The sequence below is a fragment of the Epinephelus lanceolatus genome, chromosome 7, assembly GCF_041903045.1.
Source record: "Epinephelus lanceolatus isolate andai-2023 chromosome 7, ASM4190304v1, whole genome shotgun sequence".
NCBI lineage: Eukaryota > Metazoa > Chordata > Actinopteri > Perciformes > Serranidae > Epinephelus > Epinephelus lanceolatus.
The window spans coordinates 19,527,191-19,548,542 of record NC_135740.1 but is presented as its reverse complement, the minus strand read 5'-3'; the positions used below and the strand labels follow the sequence as shown (position 1 = coordinate 19,548,542).

The 21,352-nt window shown below is 40.9% G+C and overlaps 4 protein-coding genes across 5 annotated transcripts; 3 read left to right on the top strand and 1 right to left on the bottom strand.

Annotated features, from left to right (window-relative positions):
- The first annotated feature begins 109 nt into the window (after positions 1–109).
- gcna (germ cell nuclear acidic peptidase) lies at positions 110–4,479 on the top strand. 2 transcript variants are annotated; one of them, XM_033633704.2, is made up of 13 exons: positions 110–201; positions 601–703; positions 1,225–1,417; positions 1,509–1,581; positions 1,736–1,782; positions 1,911–1,974; positions 2,071–2,141; positions 2,235–2,654; positions 2,749–2,914; positions 3,022–3,166; positions 3,299–3,434; positions 3,534–3,738; positions 3,849–4,479. In XM_033633704.2, exons 2-13 carry the CDS (start codon positions 614–616, stop codon positions 4,078–4,080), a joined length of 1,842 nt encoding a protein of 613 aa, XP_033489595.2. In that variant the 5' UTR covers positions 110–201; positions 601–613; the 3' UTR covers positions 4,081–4,479. The 2 variants fall into 2 exon arrangements, with proteins under 2 accessions (XP_033489595.2, XP_033489594.2); XM_033633703.2 differs by having other exon boundaries at positions 111–201; positions 606–703.
- A 132-nt stretch (positions 4,480–4,611) lies between these two features.
- LOC117261327 (uncharacterized) lies at positions 4,612–10,011 on the top strand. Its single transcript, XM_033633705.2, has 4 exons — positions 4,612–5,118; positions 5,218–5,477; positions 5,589–5,690; positions 7,177–10,011. Exons 2-4 carry the CDS (start codon positions 5,262–5,264, stop codon positions 7,774–7,776), a joined length of 918 nt encoding a protein of 305 aa, XP_033489596.2. The 5' UTR covers positions 4,612–5,118; positions 5,218–5,261; the 3' UTR covers positions 7,777–10,011.
- cetn2 (centrin, EF-hand protein, 2) lies at positions 9,208–12,676 on the bottom strand. Its single transcript, XM_078169268.1, has 6 exons — positions 12,450–12,676; positions 12,290–12,374; positions 11,935–12,099; positions 11,707–11,835; positions 10,258–10,395; positions 9,208–10,044 (listed from the first exon to the last, which is right to left on the bottom strand). Exons 1-6 carry the CDS (start codon positions 12,659–12,661, stop codon positions 9,955–9,957), a joined length of 819 nt encoding a protein of 272 aa, XP_078025394.1. The 5' UTR covers positions 12,662–12,676; the 3' UTR covers positions 9,208–9,954.
- Positions 12,677–15,530: 2,854 nt separating this feature from the next.
- On the top strand, positions 15,531–21,100 carry nsdhl (NAD(P) dependent 3-beta-hydroxysteroid dehydrogenase NSDHL). The gene is made up of 7 exons (XM_033632600.2): positions 15,531–15,755; positions 15,850–16,011; positions 16,262–16,408; positions 16,528–16,656; positions 19,388–19,530; positions 20,086–20,188; positions 20,355–21,100. Exons 1-7 carry the CDS (start codon positions 15,735–15,737, stop codon positions 20,685–20,687), a joined length of 1,038 nt encoding a protein of 345 aa, XP_033488491.1. The 5' UTR covers positions 15,531–15,734; the 3' UTR covers positions 20,688–21,100.
- Positions 21,101–21,352: the final 252 nt, after the last annotated feature.

Sequence of the window (21,352 nt, the reverse complement as noted above, 5' to 3'; positions counted from 1 at the left end):
AAACGGATCAACAATGCAGTTCTGAGTCACTGCATGTGGTGATTGGTGGTGGGCGTGGACAGAACGTTACGTGTCACTTGAAGCCCGCTCCGATTGGTGGAATGTCTACAAGACAACTTCCGGTCTAATGGAGCACAAGATTTGAATTTGCTAAGCGACTGCTGCCACTGTCTATTATTTACAACAACGGAAGCACATTTGGTAATTATCTCAAGTAAAAATATATATATACTTTTCGCAATTTAATTAATATGCTATGAGTTCATGTACCGCACATTAACGATAAACAATAGACTAGTTAGCACTAAGCTAACCACAAAGTTAAGCTAGCTTGAGACCAAACTGCTAGCTAGCATGTTGCTAACGGTAACGCTAATGTTTCCAGCTACAGTATGTGCGTGTGTGTAGCTGTAGACCCTTGTTTTCATTAACTGAAAAATTAAAGTAGTAAAATTAAAATACTAATAACGTTATCTTAACCATCAGCTAGTCTTATGATTTTATTGGCAGTTTATTATACTTTAAATCGTAGGCTTACCGTTAGCCTTGGGCTTTAAATGTTAAATGACTGTCATGCTGGCTTGTGCACCGTTTCCACAGAGCAGAGGACACAATGAACAAAGAAACCCGCAACTTATTTGAAAGAATCGCTAAAAAGATGGGATGGGATGATGAGGGAGGACTGGACACAGCAGAGAAAAAGGTTTGTTGCACACCTCATAAACCAGCAAACAGTAGCACCTGACGACGATATACAGTTAACTTAGAAACCAATGTTACAATATTAAAATGTGGCTGGGTTACTGAGAGAAGTATCACTTTACAGTCATATATTTGAATGTCAGTGGCATCAATTAGTTGATATATCAATTAGAAGACAGCTAATACACCTGCAGTTTAAATTTAAAAATGGATTAGTCATTTGTCTTTTGTATTTTTACGCAAAAAGACCAAGGCTTCTTAAATGTGATTATTTTACGCTTTTCTTGTCATATATTTTAATAAACTGAATATATTTGGAATTTGGACTACTTTGACTGAATAGACATTAAATGTAAACAAGTATTTACTGACATTTCATCTACAAAATATCAATTAAAATCAATCAAGAGACTAATTAGTTGATTGATAATTATTTAAAAAAAAATTGTTAGTTATAGCCCAATTTAAATGCCGGACATGTTGTAGTCATGATGCTAATCTGACTGTCTTCATCGTTTCTAGCTGATAAGCTCGATTGGCAAAACTCGTCATGGTGCCACAAGCAGTCATCATTCTGTGGATCAGTCAGCCCCTCTTGTCCAGCTTGCCCTCTCCGACAGTGAAGATGATCCAGAGAAGGAGAACAAGTGTTCCAAAGGCAACGACTACAGAAACAAATCTTTGACTGAGTCCAGTGATGATGACTTTGACCAATGTGAGTGAGCTACATTGGATGAATTTGACATTGTTGAATCATATGACTCCATTCGCAGATACTGAGTTCATTTTACCATTTTATTCTTTAGTTCTTGTGGGCAGGGCTACACCGAAAGCTAAACCTACCACGCTGAAACCATGCAGTGCTGCAAAGAAAGACAGGTATGAAAATGGAGTGCACTGAGAATGTTTAATGAAGCAACATCTCAGTGTTGTTTCTGGTTTCAATTTTACCTCTTATTTTTGTCGTCAAAGTTTTGGTCATGATAGTTCACATAAGTTCTAAATTGTTTTTTTTTTTGTTTTGTTTTTTCAGATCAAATGTTCTTGTGAGTTCAGACGATGATGATGGTTTTGAGACATGTAAGTAGCCCTTTGTCTATCTGTAACTACTGACAAAAATGAGCCAACTTCTAACATCAGTGAGGTGATGGAATCATTTTGATATTGTCGGCTTCAATTTTCTCACATACATTTTCATTTTATTCAAGTCCTGCAACGAGTGAAAACCCCGAATGTCAAGCATAAGAAATCAGAGAGTGGGAGTGAAGATAGGTACGTTTATGGTGTATTTTATTCCTTCAAATTCATTTTTGGTATCTAGAAGTTTTTGTTGTTACAATATGTTTTACTTTTTTGTTTATTCTAAAGCCTCAAAAACTTCATAGTGGATGACTACTCATCAGATGATGACTTTATCGATTCAAAATCATCTTTTAAAGGTAACTTTGAACCTCATCAGTACTGATGCTCTATTATATTTCCATGGAAAGCAACATAGAAGTATATGTGTACAATGGTGTTTTGTGTTGCAGTGCCCAAGAAGAGCAATACTCCAGCAGCCAAGCATCCACTGAGGAGACCTCTGTCTCAGTGTGACTCCCCAGTCTTTATAAGTGACAGCGATCATGATGATGATAATATTGTGGTTAAGAGCACTTGGAGGACTCGTCACTTGAAACCTAAGTCCCCGCAAAAAGCCAACACAAAGACTGCTCTGCGGTGTGATGAAGAAGAAAGCTCACCATTGCTGCCGCTGCCTCCCGCCCCCTCTCCTTTTTCTCTGCTTCCCCACAAAACTCAAAAATCACTGGCCTCTCCAAGACGCACTCTTTCAGCGCCTTCTAAGCTGGATGAGTCAGCCAGCTCTGAGGAAGAGTTCACATCCCTGCTGGAGAGACTGAAAAAGAAAAACAAGTTCACTGGCACTTCATTCTCACCTAGGAGCACCCACGGTAACAGTTTTACTTGGATTGTTGCCTTCTAACAGTCTAGCTTTGGTTTTTATTCTAGTTGCGAAGCTGATGTTGATTCTATTTTTAAGTACAGAATGCAATAAGGAGCCTCCTGCACCAGCTCCTCCTGTGAAGGGGCTCACAACACCAGCCTCTAAATCATTCAGGGACACACCTCTTTATGTGAAAACACAAGGACGATCCACCATTTTGAAACCCACAGTCAGCCAGACAGAGCCCAAACACGGCCCCATCAGCAGGTACACATATTGACCAGTTTTTATGTACAGACATGAATGTTGCACACTCAGTTTGTCTTTCACATGCAGACATTTGTCTTTAGCTTACCCTCGTCTTTCCCTTCTAGGGTATCATTGTGTAAGACCCCAGGGTGCTTCCTGCAGTCCTTATCAAACCCTGGCTCCAACTATGGTCGCAATTTTAAGCAGAACAAGGAAGAACTCACCAGTAGACTTTACCAGCTGTACAATACCAGTGTGTTTGACAGTAAGGTGATGAACGATCCTTTTCCTCTATTTCAATTAAATATTTTCGAAACGTCATTTGATTTTCAATCTATAAATATTTTACATTATTTAATTGCTTTGTTAACATTTTTTTCCCTGGTCTCACATGACTTCTAGCTCCCTGTCGATATGTCAGTGACTTGGAATAAGAAGATGCGGAAAACAGCCGGTTACTGTGTTACGGGGCAGGAGCGAGGTGGAGGGAGCCGCTACGCCCGCATTGAGCTGTCGGAGAAAGTCTGTGATTCTGCAGGTAATGCTTTAGTGAGACAGACAGGTTAAAGTTGTAACTCTGTCTGCTTGAAATTTGATTGAATCCCATCAATGGTTTCTCATTGTTCCGCCCTCCTAGATCGTCTCAGGGACACACTGATTCATGAGATGTGTCACGCCGCAACCTGGCTGATTAATGGCGTGAGGGATGGGCACGGAAACTTCTGGAAGCTGTATGCTCGCAAGTCCACAGTGGCGCATCCTGAGCTGCCCATGGTGACTCGCTGCCACAGCTATGACATCAAATACAAATTCCAGTACCAGTGCACCCGCTGCCAGAATACGTACGTCTGATTTTCAGATTGATTCAGATTAACCTGATATCGTTTTTTAAGAGATGTGTGTTTATTTTTGCTGGGTAACATTCCTAATACTTTACTATGATTCTTGCTAGGATTGGACGCCATTCCAAGTCACTGGACACACAGAGGTTCGTGTGCGCCCTCTGCACAGGACAACTCGTCTTACTGACGCCTGGAAAGCCACGTGCTCCCACACCGTTTGCCAACTTTGTCAAAGAGAATTACGGGACTGTACGGCAGGAGCTTTCAGGACAAAGCCATGCAGAAGTGATGCGTAAACTTAGTGCAGACTTTGCCTCCAAGACTAAACTAAGTCAAAGCTGAAACCTGTTCAAATGCTAATATACCTCAGTCAACTAGTCTTAGTGAGCAGCTATGTGAATCTATTTTTATGTTTGTCATATCATTTCTGTTATAATCAGCCTGTGATTATAGACTGGATCTGCTGGAACTGAAAAAACTGAGCCTAAACATGGAGTTCACACTCCTGAGTCTGTGTGTGTGTGTGTGTGTGTGTGTGTGTGTGTGTGTGTGTGTGTGTATAGATGAGGCATTGTCAAACAATAATTTTCACACCACCTGTTTCCTTGTTATCTATTAAGATACTGAGGAAACATTTCTTAAGGGATTGGCTTTGATTAGATCTATATTTTTTTTAAATATTTGACTTGATTTATCTTCCTGTTATGAACTCTATAAATAAAGTTTAAATGTTTGACTGTACTCTAAATGGTCACTTGACATCTTTATGACATGTGACACTAACTAACTTCCAAACATGTCTTGGAAGTTAGTTTTACATATAATACGTACTTTTATTAACTGATATGCCTAAATTATACTTCTTAACTCTTATACATTTATCCCTTAACATTTTCTGCTACGCTCTTTCCACACCAGGAGATTGTTTGGGTTAAAAATGACTTTAAAACAAGGTATGATGATTTTGTTTTAGTCCAGCATCTCTCTGTATATGCTACAGAAATATGATAATGTGTGTGGGTGAGTCAGGTTGGCGTTAGGTTTTCCATGACTGTGCCTCTGCTATCAGGCAAATATTGACAGGTAGAATACAGTTCTGTACAGATGTATTAATATTCTCCCTGACTTTTGTATTAATAAGCAAATGTAATCCCGATAACAAACACTAGCTGTTGACACATCACTGTCGGCAGGGATGAGGTTTTAGGCCGGAGGTCTGACGCATTGACATGGTGAAGCTAAGTAAATGGACAGCCTGTAATGCTGGTCGCACATTCAGTCGCAACCAGCCATCAGAGTGAAACTGACCATGTGCCTGCTGCGCCATGTAATGCTGAAAAATGCTCAGGAGAGAAGAGCATCTTTGAACCAGATGTGAGGGTGAGTGTATTGCATCTTGTTTTCCCATTTGATGAGGTGACTTTTTATTTGCTTTTTGAGCTCCCCAGGTGCCAATGACTTGTACTTGTTTTTAATAAGGTAACGAAACTATCTGGAAGGCAGATCAGAGGGAGCTTTATGCCATGGGTGTTTACTGCAATGTGACCTCACTGGAGGCCCAGACACAGATTAACACCACCATCTACCAGCTGGTGAAGATGGTCACCATGTGTGTGAGCTGCACTTTGAACACCGTACTCAATGTTCCTTTGCTCCTGGTCCTCATGCGCTCCCCGCCCCTCCTCAGACACACTCGCTTCCTGCTACTCACACACCTCCTCTTGTGTGACAACCTCCAGGTAGGTTTGCACTGTTTGACTATGAGCTGTTCCAATATACTGTTTCTAAACAGCTGAGATGATGATAGTATGCCCCCCTGAGCTAAATGATCACCATCATTATCATTTCAGCAGCTCATCTGGACAGCCAAAGTGGTTGTCCTAAAATCCAGAGGGGGTATACCTGTGACCCACTGTCTGATCTTCTGTGCTGCTAACCAGGCCTGCTCACTGGTTTGTAAAACATTGATTATATTTATGTGATCCATATTTGTGCTATGAGTTATACATCAGTCTGCACCATCAGGCACAGTCGAAGTTACAACTCATTCTAACTGATTCTAACATTTATCAGGTTTAAAGGATATGTCACATTTTTACAAGTCTGTTTCAAAACAGCATTCACGTGTCCATAAGTACATTGAAAGAGGTACAGGTTGCTGTAATTGTTCCCTCCTGTCCATTTTGGCTAAGAAGAGATCCCCTCCCAGTGTGATTTCAGTGTACTGTAAGTGATGTGGGACAAAATTCATAGAACTCTCATTCTGTTTAAAAATAAATCATTTATCAGCTCCAAGTCTGATCAGCTCCAGCAGAGATAGAAATATGACGGCTGGATACGCTAATTTGGCAGCCACAAAATACTGTCCGTCTGCGTCTAAACAGTGGTCCAATATCATTCCAAATTAGTCAGCACCGAGTTTGAGAGAGAGACTGAATAAGTAGGACACTCCCTCCAGATTTTGCAGGCTATTTTTGGGATTGTTGCAACCTGAAAGCTTTTCCAAAAAAGTGTGATGAATGTTGTGACGATCATAGGCTTTTTTTGCAGTTGATGCCATTTGAAAGACTGTCTCTGTGAAAGGCTCTCTCTGTTTGCGTAGCATGAGCTAACACAGCACTGCATGAAGCCCTGCAGCAGTGGTTAATATCCGACTCCGAACTCTTTAATCTCACACCGAAATGACCAGACAGCTGTTGTTAAACCTGTTAATAAGTTTTGGGTAACGTGAGCTTTGTGATGCTAACAGTTAGCCCTGTTAATGTGTGTGTGACTCTTTCCCAGGCGCCGATCTCCAGTCCCACAGCTGTAGTCTCATGATGAACAGAGAGAGAGGGGCTGAGTAAATCAATACACTGCATGCAGCTCCACAATAAAATGAGATTTGACCTGTTTTAAATAGTTAAATTTGCAGTAATGTTGTGGTGATTAGACAAAATTGCAAGGTTGAGCAGAATTCACGGTGACAGGCTCAATTTGCGTTAATTGTTGCAATCGCAACATCACGAAATCCAGGGGTGAAGTAACCACTGAGATACTTTAACTGTGCTCCATGCTGCTTTCTACTGTTTTCATTTCTGTCTGTGATGTCCAATATGACACACATATTACCACCATATTATTAATGGAACATGTATCCAATGTGGAGTTGGATCATTACTAAGCAGGATAATCCATGTGAATCATTCAGGGGAGAGAGGGGATGAGACCAAAGGGCAGCACAGCAATTTGCAGTAGAAACAAGACTCAGTTTACCTGGAGACCTCTTAAAAAGTGCTGCTGTCAACATAAATGTGACCTAAATTCATGCCCTGCTTTCTGCTGACAGCCCGGCTGCTCTGACTAACCTGTTAAAAAAACTGGACTTCTAAAATTTTGATGTGACAAGTAACAGCTAAAACTGCATCTACTTTATGTCTTTCTTTTTTTTTTGCACAGGTGGACCTCTTCCTTAGCACCGCTCTGTCCGTGGACCGATTTGTAGCTGTCAAGTGGCCCCTGCGCTATGAATTCTTGATGTGTCCTCAAAGGAAGAGGGCAACTATTGCAGCCATATGGACCTTATCAGCTGTGCTCAGCAGTGTGGCTCTGGGTATCAGCCTCAACACCATCCAGGTCAATTTTACTATTACCCGCTGTCGACCTCTTATCATTACACCCTGCCTGTCAGGGACATCAGCTCTGGTCCTTTACTGCACCGTGGGAACTGCTGTTGTGGTGCTTCTCTGCGCTCTGACCATCCTGGCGTGCTTCTGCCTGCTCTGCTGGGACATGCGCAGGGGACTGCTCTGCACCAAGAGAGCTTGTGTGACCCTGACCCTCCAGGCGGCTCAGACCATACTCTTCTCTGTTCCTTTGGTCATGGACAGCTACCTGATTCCTGGATACCTGCACAGTGATACTCTTGATATAGCAGCCACCATCATCTTCAGTCTGGGGGTGTCACTCATCCCTCTGGTTTATGGCTATCGCTCGCGGGAGCTGCAGCAAAGGATACAACAGGCTGCGCACAGGAACAAAGTCCAGGACCAAAATTAGGTTACAGTCTTGGAAATAGGGGCTCCAAATGGGTTCCTACTGAAAGGCTGAGGTTGTACCCAGAAACATTTGCTGATAAAGACCCCTCTTTTTTGAGGAAAGGGTTCCACAAGGGTTCTTTGTAAGACTGAGGGTTCCATTTTCATCCAAAGGGCCCTTTTTGGGAGAAAGTTCTTCAAGTATTGTTGAAAGAACGGGCATTACAAGATCTACACCCTCAAATAATCAAATGTTTTAATTGTATCTGGAAACCCCTTAGTCCATTCATTTTACTGTATGTGTTCATTTCATGACATACAATACCATGTTGTCCACCTTTTTTTTCGACAGTTACCCATCACTTGGCATTTTGTATCTGGTTCTAATTTGGAGCTGAGTTTCGGGCCCCAACTCCTCTGCACTACTGAAATTGTAAAGGCTGTAGTAGTAATGAGTTCATGAAACCTCCGCCGTCTGGGTCATTGGTCTCCACCAAGCTGAGGAAGGACCCTATATGGGTCTAGTTAGCACCTTTATTTCTAAGAGCGTAAGGTCTGCCATTTCTAAAGGGCCGGGTACACCAAACCCATATTAAGGAACTAGTGGTGACAAAGGCGGACTGTTGTGTTGCTTCATGTCTCTGTCGAAAAGTTGCACTGCAACACACCACAAAGAGTACAGACAACCTGGATGTATATTTTACGGCTACATGAGAAGAACTAACTCTCCATACCTGCAGACAGTGTCTACATTCATCATCCAAAACAGGAAACTTGAAGACTGTCATGATGCTAGTTAGCCAGTTAGCACATTAACAACACAACCTGATGTTTAAGGAACAAATGATACTTACCGTGCTCTAGTGAACAATACCAGTTACGAATGGTTTCTGCTCAAGAGCTTAATGGCAAAAAACTAATTTTACTTTTTGTTTACTTTCCTCACTTTCATTGAACTGCTAATTAAAGTGAGTTAATTCACAGACGGGTTCTGCCACCTCTGGTGCCGATTCAACATACTGAATCAGCCCCCCCAAAAAAGCTGTTAAGGGCCAATGGACACACTGCAAAGACTAAGGTGACAGATGCTTACTGATTGCAGTACTGTCTGCTTGGTGTGTCAGGGCCCTAAAACATAACAGTTTTACCTGTGCTACCTGAATGAGAGGATCAGTGTTGTTCGCTTCAGCACAGCCTGTGTGTTTTGTAGTGTCTTGAATTTGATTTTATGTTTGTGGTGTTATATAGATATATGTATATCTTCTTGCAATCCATTTGCAGTTCAGAGGAAAACAACGTGTTTGATTAGCAGCAGTAGATTTTATAATGTGAGGAAAAAGAGATCTAAACAGTTCACTGGTAACTACTGGAAAGATATGGGGTGCTTATGATCATAACAATTATACAACAGTTAGTTCCGGCCCTGCAATCTGATTGGTTGAGAGACAGGACAGACTGCTTCAAGATATTTAATTTGTACCTTAAACACATAGTATATGCTGTATATCTACTCATTTAAGTCACTACATATCATACAAAACATTCAAGAATACAGAGAAGTCAAACACAACAGAGGAATAAATACTCAATGCTACGAGAAAAATACATACACAATCATATGTTAAAGATAGTGGGATTGCCCCTTTTTTAAGAGGCACAGGCACAGATCCACTGAGATGAGACAGAGCTTCCCAGTCGTCAGCAGTTACAGGAGCCATAACATGAAACACTGCAGTTACCAGTATAAACCAAACAATCTACAGATGGAAGAAACTTAACGTACACACTGTATCATCGATCAAAGCATTGGAATGTACTGTGTTTGTCACCATATTGACGTAGGCACTGAGAATTTCTTGACATAAAATATAACCTACATATAATCATTAATATCATCAATGTATCCTTCATAAAAGTATGCAGCATTCCAAAAGAGAGAGAGAGAGAGAGAGAGTATTCTCTTGCTGTTTTTGGCAAATGTAATGTCGAGTATCATGTAAATCAAAGGAGTATAATTTGGCATTTGACCACAACACCTTCCTCTCAGTGACAGTTAAACCTTTTGATTGACTCATTATAATTGGAAATGTATGGCACGACACAATAATAAGGAAAAGGAAATTAGATGTATGAGCAGCATTACATGTGAAACCACCGCTGGTCCCCTCGACGCCATCAACCCTAGTGTCATGCACTCCCCTCAGTACAGGCAGGTTTTCTTCATGATGCGCAGGAACTCCTGCTGGTTCACCTCTCCATCTCCATCCCTGTCTGCTTCATCTATCATCTCCTTCAGACACACACACAATAGAAATGTCGATGAAAAGAAGAATAGAGGATGCAAATCAAACTAGTTTGATAGCATTGGTGAGCAAATGTTGCATTTGCATGATTCAAAACTGCAGTCATGACCTCGTAAACACGACCGGCCTGTTAGTTACAGAGTTGAGTATGAGTGTGCGTATATCTAAGTATTGTTTTATTATGAGATGATGTGATTTACCTGCAGCTCTTCATCTGTGAGGTTCTCTCCCAGCTCTTTGGCTACTCTCTTAAGATTCTTGAATGAGATCCTGCCCGTCTCATCGTCATCGAATAGGCGGAAAGCTTTCAGGATCTCCTCTTTAGAGTCCTTCTCAGCCTGAAATCAGAGACAATGGAGAGTACCACACACTGCCATTCTGCAGAAGGCATCCACATCATAAACTCCAAAAATTGAGAGTGCAAATGAAAAGCCGTACTAGTACAGTCAATCGGAGATCTACACAAGACCGATAGGGTGGAGTAAAGAGACAGTTCACCCTGTAGTGCTATTTATCAATCTAGATTTGCCCCCCTTGCAACTGCACTGGGGCCCAAGGGGGTGGAGGGGCCCGAGAGTGGGCTCTTGCAAGTGATTCAGATTGCCACCTTGAATGTGCCACCTGTGTTCAAAGAGGAATGAAAAAAAAGAGAATGTTCCTAATTTAACAACAGTGCCATTTGCTATATATATTTTCAAAAAGGCAAACCTATCTCCATCATGGATTACTTATTTTATTCAGTAGCTATCCAAAACAAAATTATATGCTTTTCTACATACGTTAGAATATCTAGAAATAAACTACAAAAACTATTCAGTTAAATGATTAATTATCTTTGACATTTTTGTCAGATATGCCATGATGGTTTGTATGTTGATGTTGCTGTCAAGTCTTTGTGTCAAGAAGACAATACATACATGATAGCCTGCACTGGAGCCCGTCGTCACTTCCTTATGCCACTGTCTAGATTGTTTTGGTGTGAGTTGCCAAGCATTGGAGATATCTGCTGTAGAGATGATGAACTATTTTCCTCCTACTGTACTACATCTGCCAATCATTTCACTGCACAGAAGGAAGTGTGCATCTACTGCTAGCTTACCTAGCACCACTTGGCTAGCTAACGTTGCAGCTCAGCTGAGGAGGGCGCCATTTTTTTTTACATCTCAAGCTGTAAGCCCGAACCTCTTGTCCATGAGTAGATGCACGCTTCCTTCAGCATGGTGATACAGTTGGCAGGTGTAGTTCAGTCGAAAGAAAATACACGAAACTGCGCACAACAAGGTCTGTGGATTATCTTGAGTAACCAGGTCGTGATTTCAGGAAAGAGACATTGCTGTCAAGTTTTTGAAATGTATTTTTTGGCACTTTGAGCGCCACAAGCCGAGTGCCATCTAGTTCCATTATATTCAAGAGAAGGCAGACATCTCTACGGCCGATGTCTCCAACACTCTGCAACTCACACCAAAGCAATCTAGATTAATAAAGAGCACTACAGGAAAGAGGAAGAAACATGTATTCTGATTTTGGGATGAACTGTCCCTTTAAGGTTGTGGGCTCTCTAATCAATATACTGTAATCTGTAGGACAAAACCAGTTGCTAATGGGAATGCATATATAATGTACTGAATGTGTTTAAAATGAATATCTACCATTTTCTGTGTCATGACAGCGAGAAAGTCAGCGAAGGAGATCTTCCCTGTGCCATCCTTATCCACGTCACCAATCATCTTCTTGATCTCCTCCTTCTTTGGTTCAAACCCCAGAGCTCTCATGGCAACCTGCAAGTGTGAGAAAGGTGTGAGAGTGAAGCACCCACAGAAAACAATCGTCCCTCCCTGTTACATGTGTGATTGGGATCAGCATTTAGGCTCTTTTACCTTCAGCTCCTTGACATCTATGAATCCAGATCCATCAGTGTCAAACAGCTCAAACGCCTCCCGGATCTCCTGCTTCTGCTCCTCGGTCAGCTCTGGTTTGGGGCTCGTCTTCTTGCGGGGAGGGGGGATAGGACCCTGCAGGGATGGTCTCTTCGCACTGGTCGCCTGATGGGGACACAGGGGAATAAATCTCAGGCACAAGAGCCATAACATCTATGATTACGAGCATCACAGGTTTCTGGGGTCAAATTGGCAAACCCCAGACCTATACAGGAAGAATACACATCCATCACTTGTGATTAAAATGCAATACACTTAACACATATTTAGATTATTATGAAACATATTTACTCACCATCAGTTGCTGCTTATTTGACTGACACAAACGAGCTGCAGATCTATGAGCCAATCTACGTCTTCCTCTGGGCTGTGAAGCCTCCCTGTCATTTAGGGAGGAGGAGCTGATAAAACGGTTTATACTTTACATCAGTTGCTCGCATTAGCTGTTTTATTACCTTGTATTTATTCCGCAGGAACAGCTGCTACAATGTGCAGAAAAATAACGTTTCAGGCGAGGAACATGCACAGGTTCTGCTGTCCAGGAGCTGCCGTCATGGAGCCCAGGCGTTTGGTTTCTGCACCTTCTGTGCCCGCAGACAAGCCACTTCTGTAATAGCCAGTGAGGAGTTAAAGCAGGTAACGGACAGGCACGAGAGGGAGTTAACATCAAACGCACCAGTCGGGCAAAAAGCTGATTGGTGGCTGAAGATCACGTGGTACAAGGCACGATCTGAACATTCAGACTGCAGTGACGACTCCTTTGATTTCCCATAGAAATATAAAACACTGGAACAGTAAATGAAGAATTGAGATTTTCTGTTTATATTTACATGCAAAGTATATCATATTACATACTGCATTACATACTACTACAAATGGTGCATTTGTTTGTGCTACTCTGTGAAATTGCCTCAATACACCCTCTAGTGTCAGCAGCTTTTTTCAATAGTCAGGAAGACTACAATAATGTAGAGAATAATGAGATAATGGGGAATATCCAATTATAAAAAAAACAATTAAGGGAGAATTATAATTATAATAAGATAATAATAATGTCATGGAGATATTACAGGCCCCAGATATTGCCTGTGTGCAGCCAACAGGTCTCTATATGACTAGAGGGGCAGATTGTCACCTCTGAATAAAGCATATTACTGCTGTAAGGGTCTACAAAACAGCATTACGTATAAATATGTCTGTCTCAAATATGTTAGCAGTCTTTTACTTTTGCTATTATTTTTTCACTTTAGTGTATGTTTCTCCTTCCTACAGCCTCACGACAATGACTATATATGTATATATTTTAGTTTTAATATTCTTGTATCTAGTAAGTACTAGTATTAATGCACTTTTTTAATTTAATGTACATTTTCATGTCAATTTTATTATAAATTATTTTATTTTATTTTATTTTATTTTATTGTTCTGTATTTACATACTCTATATTTCATACTCTTATTCTTACTTCTTATATTTCTCTATTCTTTACATCGTAGCAACTGTAACGATTCACAGTTTTCCCTCAAGGATCAATAAAGTATTTCTGATTTAGATTCTGATTCTGAGTAGCTCCATAATTTCAACTATTCTATCAGCAGTGGTGAAATGTAATTAAGTAGACTACTGTCATTATAATTACTTATTTAAGCAGAAACTTGAGGTACTTATACTTTGCTACAGTTCTTGTCCTATGCTACTTTATGCTACACTATACTTCAGAGGGACATATTGTACTTTTGACTTTTTATTTATTTGATAGCTAAAGTGACTCATCACTATTAACATTAAGATATCTGAAAACTTGTGATTGACATTCCTCACTATTTTTCAAACCAGAAAAGTCAATCAATAAACTGACAAAATAATCAGCAGATTAATCCATACTGAAAGCAATCACTGGCTGCAGTCTGATACAAATAGTTCAAATTGAGTTCAATTAACTATTACATGAGTAATACTGATGTTATCATGTGGGGCGGCAGTAGCTCAGTCCATAGGGACTTGCGTTGGGAACCTTAGGGTCACTTGTTCAAGTCTCCGTCCGGGCACTCCCGAGGTGCCCTTGAGCAAGGCACCGAACCCCCCAACCGCTCAGGGCGCCTCACTCTGAAATCTCTCCACTTTGTGCATGTTTAGGTCCTGTTTGTGCATGTGTGTGTCTTTCGGACCTGTGTGTTAATGACAAAAAGAGTGAAAAAATTGAATTTCCCCTCAGGGGGATTAATAAAGTATATAAAAATTAAATAAAAATAAAATAAAATAAAAAATCATAAATTATAAAACACTCACAAGGGACATTTTCTGCATTTACTTTTAATAGGCTAATTTAAGTACATTTTCCTGATTTTAGCTGGGCCATAGGCTACTTTGCCAAAGTAGTCTAACATTTTGCATGCAGGACTTTTTCTTGTAACAGAATACTTTAACAGTGTGGTATTAATACTTTTGCTAATTGAAGGAACTGTGTATTAGACAGAAATCAACCAGCATTTGGCAGCTATATGGACATCAATTTAATGTGTCTCTATGTTTTTACTTTTGTTATTTATTCAATAATACATGAGGCAAAACAAACAAATGTTAGAACAAAACAAAATGCCTAGAGAAGAGAAAAGCATTCTCGAAAAATATCTGTATTGAAGTGAAGGTAATAAATGATAAGTAAATAAATGAATAAATACATGATCTTCATATTAAACTTTTAACATGCAATGTGAGCAGATACATAGCGTAAACAGAATCACACACACACACATAGGCCTACAAATGAAGCACTGAGAAAACAAAACTAAAAACAGTACCAAACAGAACAAGACAACAAAAGCAAATCTAACATAAATGACAGTAAAAAATAAAGACTTGAGTGACTTGTGACAAAAGATTCACTTGATTTTGAAGATAGTGCATACATTAATTTTTATGATAGCCTTTTTGTTTTGTAAGGAAGAAACATTGTTAAGTATTGTTCCATTTTTTTTCACAAATACAATGGATTGAGGGTTTTGTGTCCGTAAATTTGTGAATGTGAAATTTGGCAAGAGGTAAAATTAGATTAAAAAGGAAAACTAAATGAGTATCTTTGTCACATTAAATGTAGCGCCTAAAAATATTCTATAGCTAGTACATAGTAAAATGAATGTTGTCAACTATAAATTTAATATCTTTCCACAGCACATATTTAAAATCACAAGACCAAAATAAATGGGAACAAGTTTCAGGATGTAATCCACAATAAGAGATTTTCATCTTGCATCTACGTCACTCTTTAACTTTTTAAAGAAATGTTTTATTGGATACAATCTGTAGATCAAATTCACATCTGTCCCACTTCTCCTCTCTGAGTCGTTGGTCTGACGCAAATAGGGGCGTGGTCTCTGAGCTCGGAGGCGGATGTAATCATTTGTGCTCCATGATTGGTTTAAAGTATGGCGTTCTTTGACGTATCTTCAACACCATTGGCTAATCTCAAACGTCACCTTTGTGCTGAGCCTGTGCTCGACCAATCACAAAGCACTTGTCACTCAGCTGATTCAAGTCGTGGTTCGTGCGCGGAGTTTAGTTGCACGCGCTGACTGCAGGTAAATGGAATAGAGAATAGAGTGTCGTTTGCAGCTTATATAGAAAGTTGACTCCTTGATGTCCGGTGTATTTTAACTCTTTGTTACGTAGTATTTCAGCTGTAAGGAGAAATATTTTCAGCCTGATACTTTCGCTCACCTGTTGGTCACCTTTCACTCATAATGGCCACGCGCGTGCGACCGGTGAGTTGAGACATTTTCATGGTGCTTAAACACGATGCTAATGCTATTTGTTAGCTTGAAATGTATAAGTAAAAGCTTTCTGTGTGTCTCACAGAGTAGTAAACGGTGTGCAGTTGTCGGGGGCTCTGGTTTCCTGGGCAGACACTTGGTGGAGAAGCTGCTGGAGCGAGGATACACTGTGTGTGTGTTTGACATCCGTCAGAGCTACGAGCTGCCTGGTGTCACCTTCCACCAGGGAGACCTCTGCGACAAACAGGTGAGACTACTCCTCTCAGTCTGGACCGTCACGACCAAACACCTTGATGCTGAATGATCAGGCCTGTGCATTTAAAGGACTTGACACTGCACTGGCAGGAAACTGTTCAAATACATGTTATTTTAGAGACCTGAAGCACTCGCAGTTGACTTGCACTTTGCCACTCAGCACTTGAGACTTGCCCCAGAGGTCCTCTGACCTGGACCACTTGTCAATAGCTGAGAGATGTGTCTGTCACATTCTGCTCCAGGCTCTGCTGCCGGCTATGAAAGATGTGTCCCTGGTCTTCCACTGTGCCTCCCCAGCCCCTGCCAGCGATGACCGCGGGCTGTTTGAGAGGGTCAACATTCAGGGCACACGCACAGTCATCGAGGCCTGCATGGAGGCTGGAGTACAGGTGAGGCAGTGGTGAGAGGGAATGTAAGCTGTGCTTTTCTTTTTGTTTATGCCTGTGGTTTACTGTTTAAGGATGAAAGATGTAATTGAAGTGATTCAACTGGTCCTTTTTTTTGGCAGAAACTGGTCCTGACAAGCAGTGCCAGTGTGGTGTTTGAAGGGACAGACGTTAAGAATGGGAGAGAAGATCTACCATATGCCAAGAAGCCCATCGACTATTACACAGAGACCAAAATTGAGCAAGAAAAGGTAGGAAAGTGGTATGTTTGAAATTGGTTTCATCAGTGTAGCCCGGTTTGAAATGGAGGCTCTAAATGGCACATAGCTATAGTTTTGAGTGTCTGTGTTAGCTCTGTGATACTAGCAAAAGTTAAGCTTCTCTTGATTTGAATAGGTAGTGAAAAGGTTATTTTAGTGAATCAATGGTTTAAAGGGACAGCGTGTAAGATTTACGGGGATCTAGTGCCATCTAGAGGTGAGGATTGCAGATTGCAACCAGCTGAAACTTCTCCTGGTTAGAATTCCTTCAGTGCTCATGGTTCAGGAGCTTTTTTACTGAGAGCCAAATTATCTGCAGAGGTGTCCTCTTCTCCCAAACAAAGGGACCAGTGATTTTAAACTGGCAAAAACATTGAATAAAGCAGTTTCACGTTGTAGTGGCCGATTCAATATACCAAAATTCCTAGGCCAATTAGTCTGTGAGATGTCTTGCTTTTATGAGGTCCACAGTACTCAGGGAGGGAAAAAGTTGAACGAGGTTTATTAAGACTACAGAAAAGAAACAAAATGACAGGCCAAGTCCTTCCAGAATTACATGTTATGGTCCACCACTGACTCTATCCTATTTCTATACACTGCATAACAGGGTCAAAAACTTATTGTGATCCAAACCAACACAGACTTCATGTCATCTTTTACACATAACATTGTCCACAGTCTCCTTTTGTCATGCGCACTAAACTGCCTTACGGCACCATACCTGGCATAAATAACTTGTGCCTATATTCTAACACACACACAAAGTAAATATAACCATAACCTTAGTATAGTCCACTACCATAAACTATTTAAAATATACAGAAACAGTTTCCAAACTTAATAATAGCAGAACCTATATGATTTGTCATATCAACACAGAAGTCTTTACCAAATATGAATATGTGCTTAAGTGGCTCTTACACACTTAACAAATCAGTGTTTCTCCGATGCTGTTCAGCTCGACGGAGATGGTCACCTGCTGATGTATGCTCGTCTAGTTCCTCTGATAACTTAAGACCCAGGGGTTGTATTCACAAAGCTTCTTAGCGCTAAGAGTTATGATAAAATTCTAAGAAAATTATTAGAATTGCGACATTTTCCCAGAACGTCTCCTTAAAGTTAAAGGTAGGGTCTGGAGGATTTTCCAGTTGCTGTTTGTAAACACACATTCAAATTCGGCCCCTCCTATCAAGCTCAACTCTCCCGGGTGTACGGAGCCCGGAGGTACGGAAGAAGGCTTCACAGAAGAGGTTCAGGCAAGGTTCGCGCTGGTGCACGCTCGGACACGCTCGGGCACGGCACCTGTGCTCTCTCATTGGCTGGGAAAATCTCCGCCCAGAAGCGGTCCGAGCTCACAAAAACATCAAAATACAGTTAATGGGCAGGAGCTCTGCAAACAGAGTCACCACCACACATGAGTAGAAGCGGGATTTCATTTGTGTATGTCTATATTTTGTTTTGTTTGAAAATCCTCCAGATCCTACCTTTAAGAGTAGGTCCTTGTGAAGATAAAAGTTATTCACAAAGCAATTTAGACCCTAAAAGAGCTCCTACGGTGAAAAACCATTAGCAGCAGGGAGGACTTTTGAGAGGTTTAAGAGTTTCTTAAGCAGAGGGAAAAAAGGTGGAAACACAAATGAGTTGGAGAAATACTCTTCAAATGCTGGATGACAGTGAGTTAATGAAATGCTACAGATTAGATTGTGCACGAAGAATATTTGTGGTTGACCTCACTAGGGTTACGCACACATCTCCCACCCAATGCTATAACATCAGAAATAAAATTATTTCAATAGTAAGACATTTAAAAAAAACTAGGAAAATGCAACAGTGCAGAAGTGATGACTATCTAAACCTTCCATCAGCAGAGTGATCACACTAACAATGACAACACTTTCACAGTCAGCAGTTCATTTAATTTCCACTGGGTGTCCACACCATGCAGTCTCACAAAGGGTTGTGTCTCTGACAACCAATCACACCTGTTAAAAGAATGAATCATACCTAGCATTGGGGTCAACTGCACCTCCTCACTAAGGTGAAAGTTTCTGTCCCTTTCTTGCTCAGAGTTGCTGTGAGAACTTTTCTGTTTGTGAATACGGCCTCAGGTGTTCAGGAGGTTTTTGACTATAAGCCGAATGATCCGCAGAGGTCTCTTTCTCTCCAAAAAAAATGGGCCCAGTGATTTAAACCAGCAAAAACACCAAATAAATCAGTTTCATGTTTTAAAATCTGTGTTTTTCCGACATTCTCATTCTGGGCTACTGTAGAAACATAGCGGTGCAACAAGGCAATTTCAATATACGAGGGCCCACTCCCTCTGTAGATATAAATGGCTCCCTCTAGGGAAATGAAAACACGATTCTTATTTTCAGGCGATTATACAGTAAAGAAAGAAAATGTATTTATTATATTGTATTCCATTTCTGCCAGTGTATCATCCTAAATCCTTCAAACTAATAGTTTTTGGAAATCCTCCTTCCTCAAGATGAGATCAGTATAAAATTTCATTTTCTACACTTATTTATTTTTATTATCATCATGCAACAACATCACCTCCAGCAGTAGTGAGTACAGCTTTCCAGGACTTTTTCTGTTCTTCGCATGCCATCTGCTCTGTGCCCTTCACAATTAGTTTTGCCCACGAGAGAGAAGAAGGCAGATGATCACTCTGTTTTACAGCATGCAGAGTTGAATATTTCATCATGTCTTTGTGTTTCAGCTGGTCCTCCAGGCTTGTAACAAGGAGAAGGGTTTCCTCACAGTTGCCATTCGGCCTCATGGCATCTTTGGCCCTCGGGATCCACAGCTGGTACCCATCCTGGTGGACACAGCTCGCAGGGGCAAGATGAAGTTCATCATCGGGTAGGTCATAGGGCTTTAACAGTCAGTGCCAATGAAACTAGTTTAATCTGCATTTCATATTTAAGAATGACAAAGAGAGTGTTAGTGCTCTTCCAAACCGGAACTGTAATGTAGGGGCTCAATTTGGCTTCCTAAATATAAATACACAGCATCATACAAGGTGCAGTGTGTAAACTTGCAAAGCTGACATAATTTATCAACCATCTGGGAGGCAACAACAGCATCAGTTTTCAAAAGTTGCTGCAACTGCTGCTGACTTGTTTGACCTGAATACACTTCTCATCAGATGTGCATGTTTTCATGTTCTTACACTTTAGTCAAAAATATTAGATTCTGGAATTTAATTATCTGTAAAACCTACCTATCCACTCTCACTCACTCACTGGCTCACCCACGACTCCCCTGCCACTTGAAAAGTTGAAATTAGTATGGAGGCAGTGCCTCAGCCCAGACTGCTGTACCGGTGTGCTAAATGATTAAGTGCTTTAATTCTCAGGTTTTTTAGTGCTTATCGGTATATTTCTGTAGTTAATACTCTGTTTTTCTTTCCTGCAGTGACGGGACCAATCTGGTGGATTTCACCTTTGTGGAGAATGTAGTTCATGGTCACATCCTGGCTGCTGAGCGCCTGAGGCCGGACTCCCCCATATGTGGAAAAGTGAGTGAGAATAAAATCTAAAACAGAGCCGGTTTAATTTATTCTGTCTGTGAAATCATGTTGCCAGTCACACACCTAGTTATCTGAGATCTGAGTTTTCATTTGTGAATGCTTTGCAAACTGAATTTCAAGTTAATACATCTTGTATCCTCTGCTTCCCAATCAGCCGTATCACATCACCAATGACGAGCCGGTTAGATTCTGGGACTTCATGTCTGAGGTGTTGGTGGGTCTAGGATATGCTGCTCCTCGCTACCACCTCCCCTACACTCTTGTGTACGGACTGGCCCTGCTCCTCTGGCTGCTGGCCCTGATCCTGCGCCCTCTGGTGTCCTTTAAACCCACCTTTACACCAATGAGAGTGGCTCTGGCTGGAACCCACCACTACTACAGCTGTGACCGGGCCAAGCAGGACCTGGGCTACAAACCGCTGGTCAGTCTGAAGGATGGGATAGCACGCACAGTGCAGAGCTACCCTCACCTCAGACAAGGAGCTTGATGATAGAACTAAAGGTGAAGACTGTACAGGTACACTCACTGAGATTAAAGTGATCAGGTCATCCTGAATGGACAGTTCAAAACAAGGGAGACAGTTTATCTTTATTCAAACACTGTAGTATTTGTGTACTTTTTTTAACACTTATGTGCCACTCTCACCAGCAGATGGCAGCAAACGGTTTTGGTTTTGGTCAACACACTGCAGTCTGGTCTTGTCTTAAGCTTTAAAGCACTTGATAAACAGTGAAACCCCATGTTTATGACAACATAAATATACTGATCTTACACTGTGAAACTTGCAAAGACTTACAGATATACTTGTTCCATTTTCATGTGTTTCACCAGTGTGCTGTGCAAACACTGAGATGCTGCTGTTTATGTCAAAACACATAAATACATTCCACTAAACTATGATTCTCATGACATTGCTGATGTGAAAATAACTGTATAAAGGTCAAAAGTATGTGGACAGGGATGTGGTTTTTGGTCTGGGGTGGTTTTATTAAGTTTGGGATACGCTTCTTGGTTTGAATTAAGCTACATATGCTGACACTGTAGACAATAATGTGCTTCCAACTTATAGCAACAGTTTAGGATTGGCCTTTTCGTGTTACAACAGAATAATACCCATGTGCACAACGCCACATGCGTAAAGAAATTGTTTTC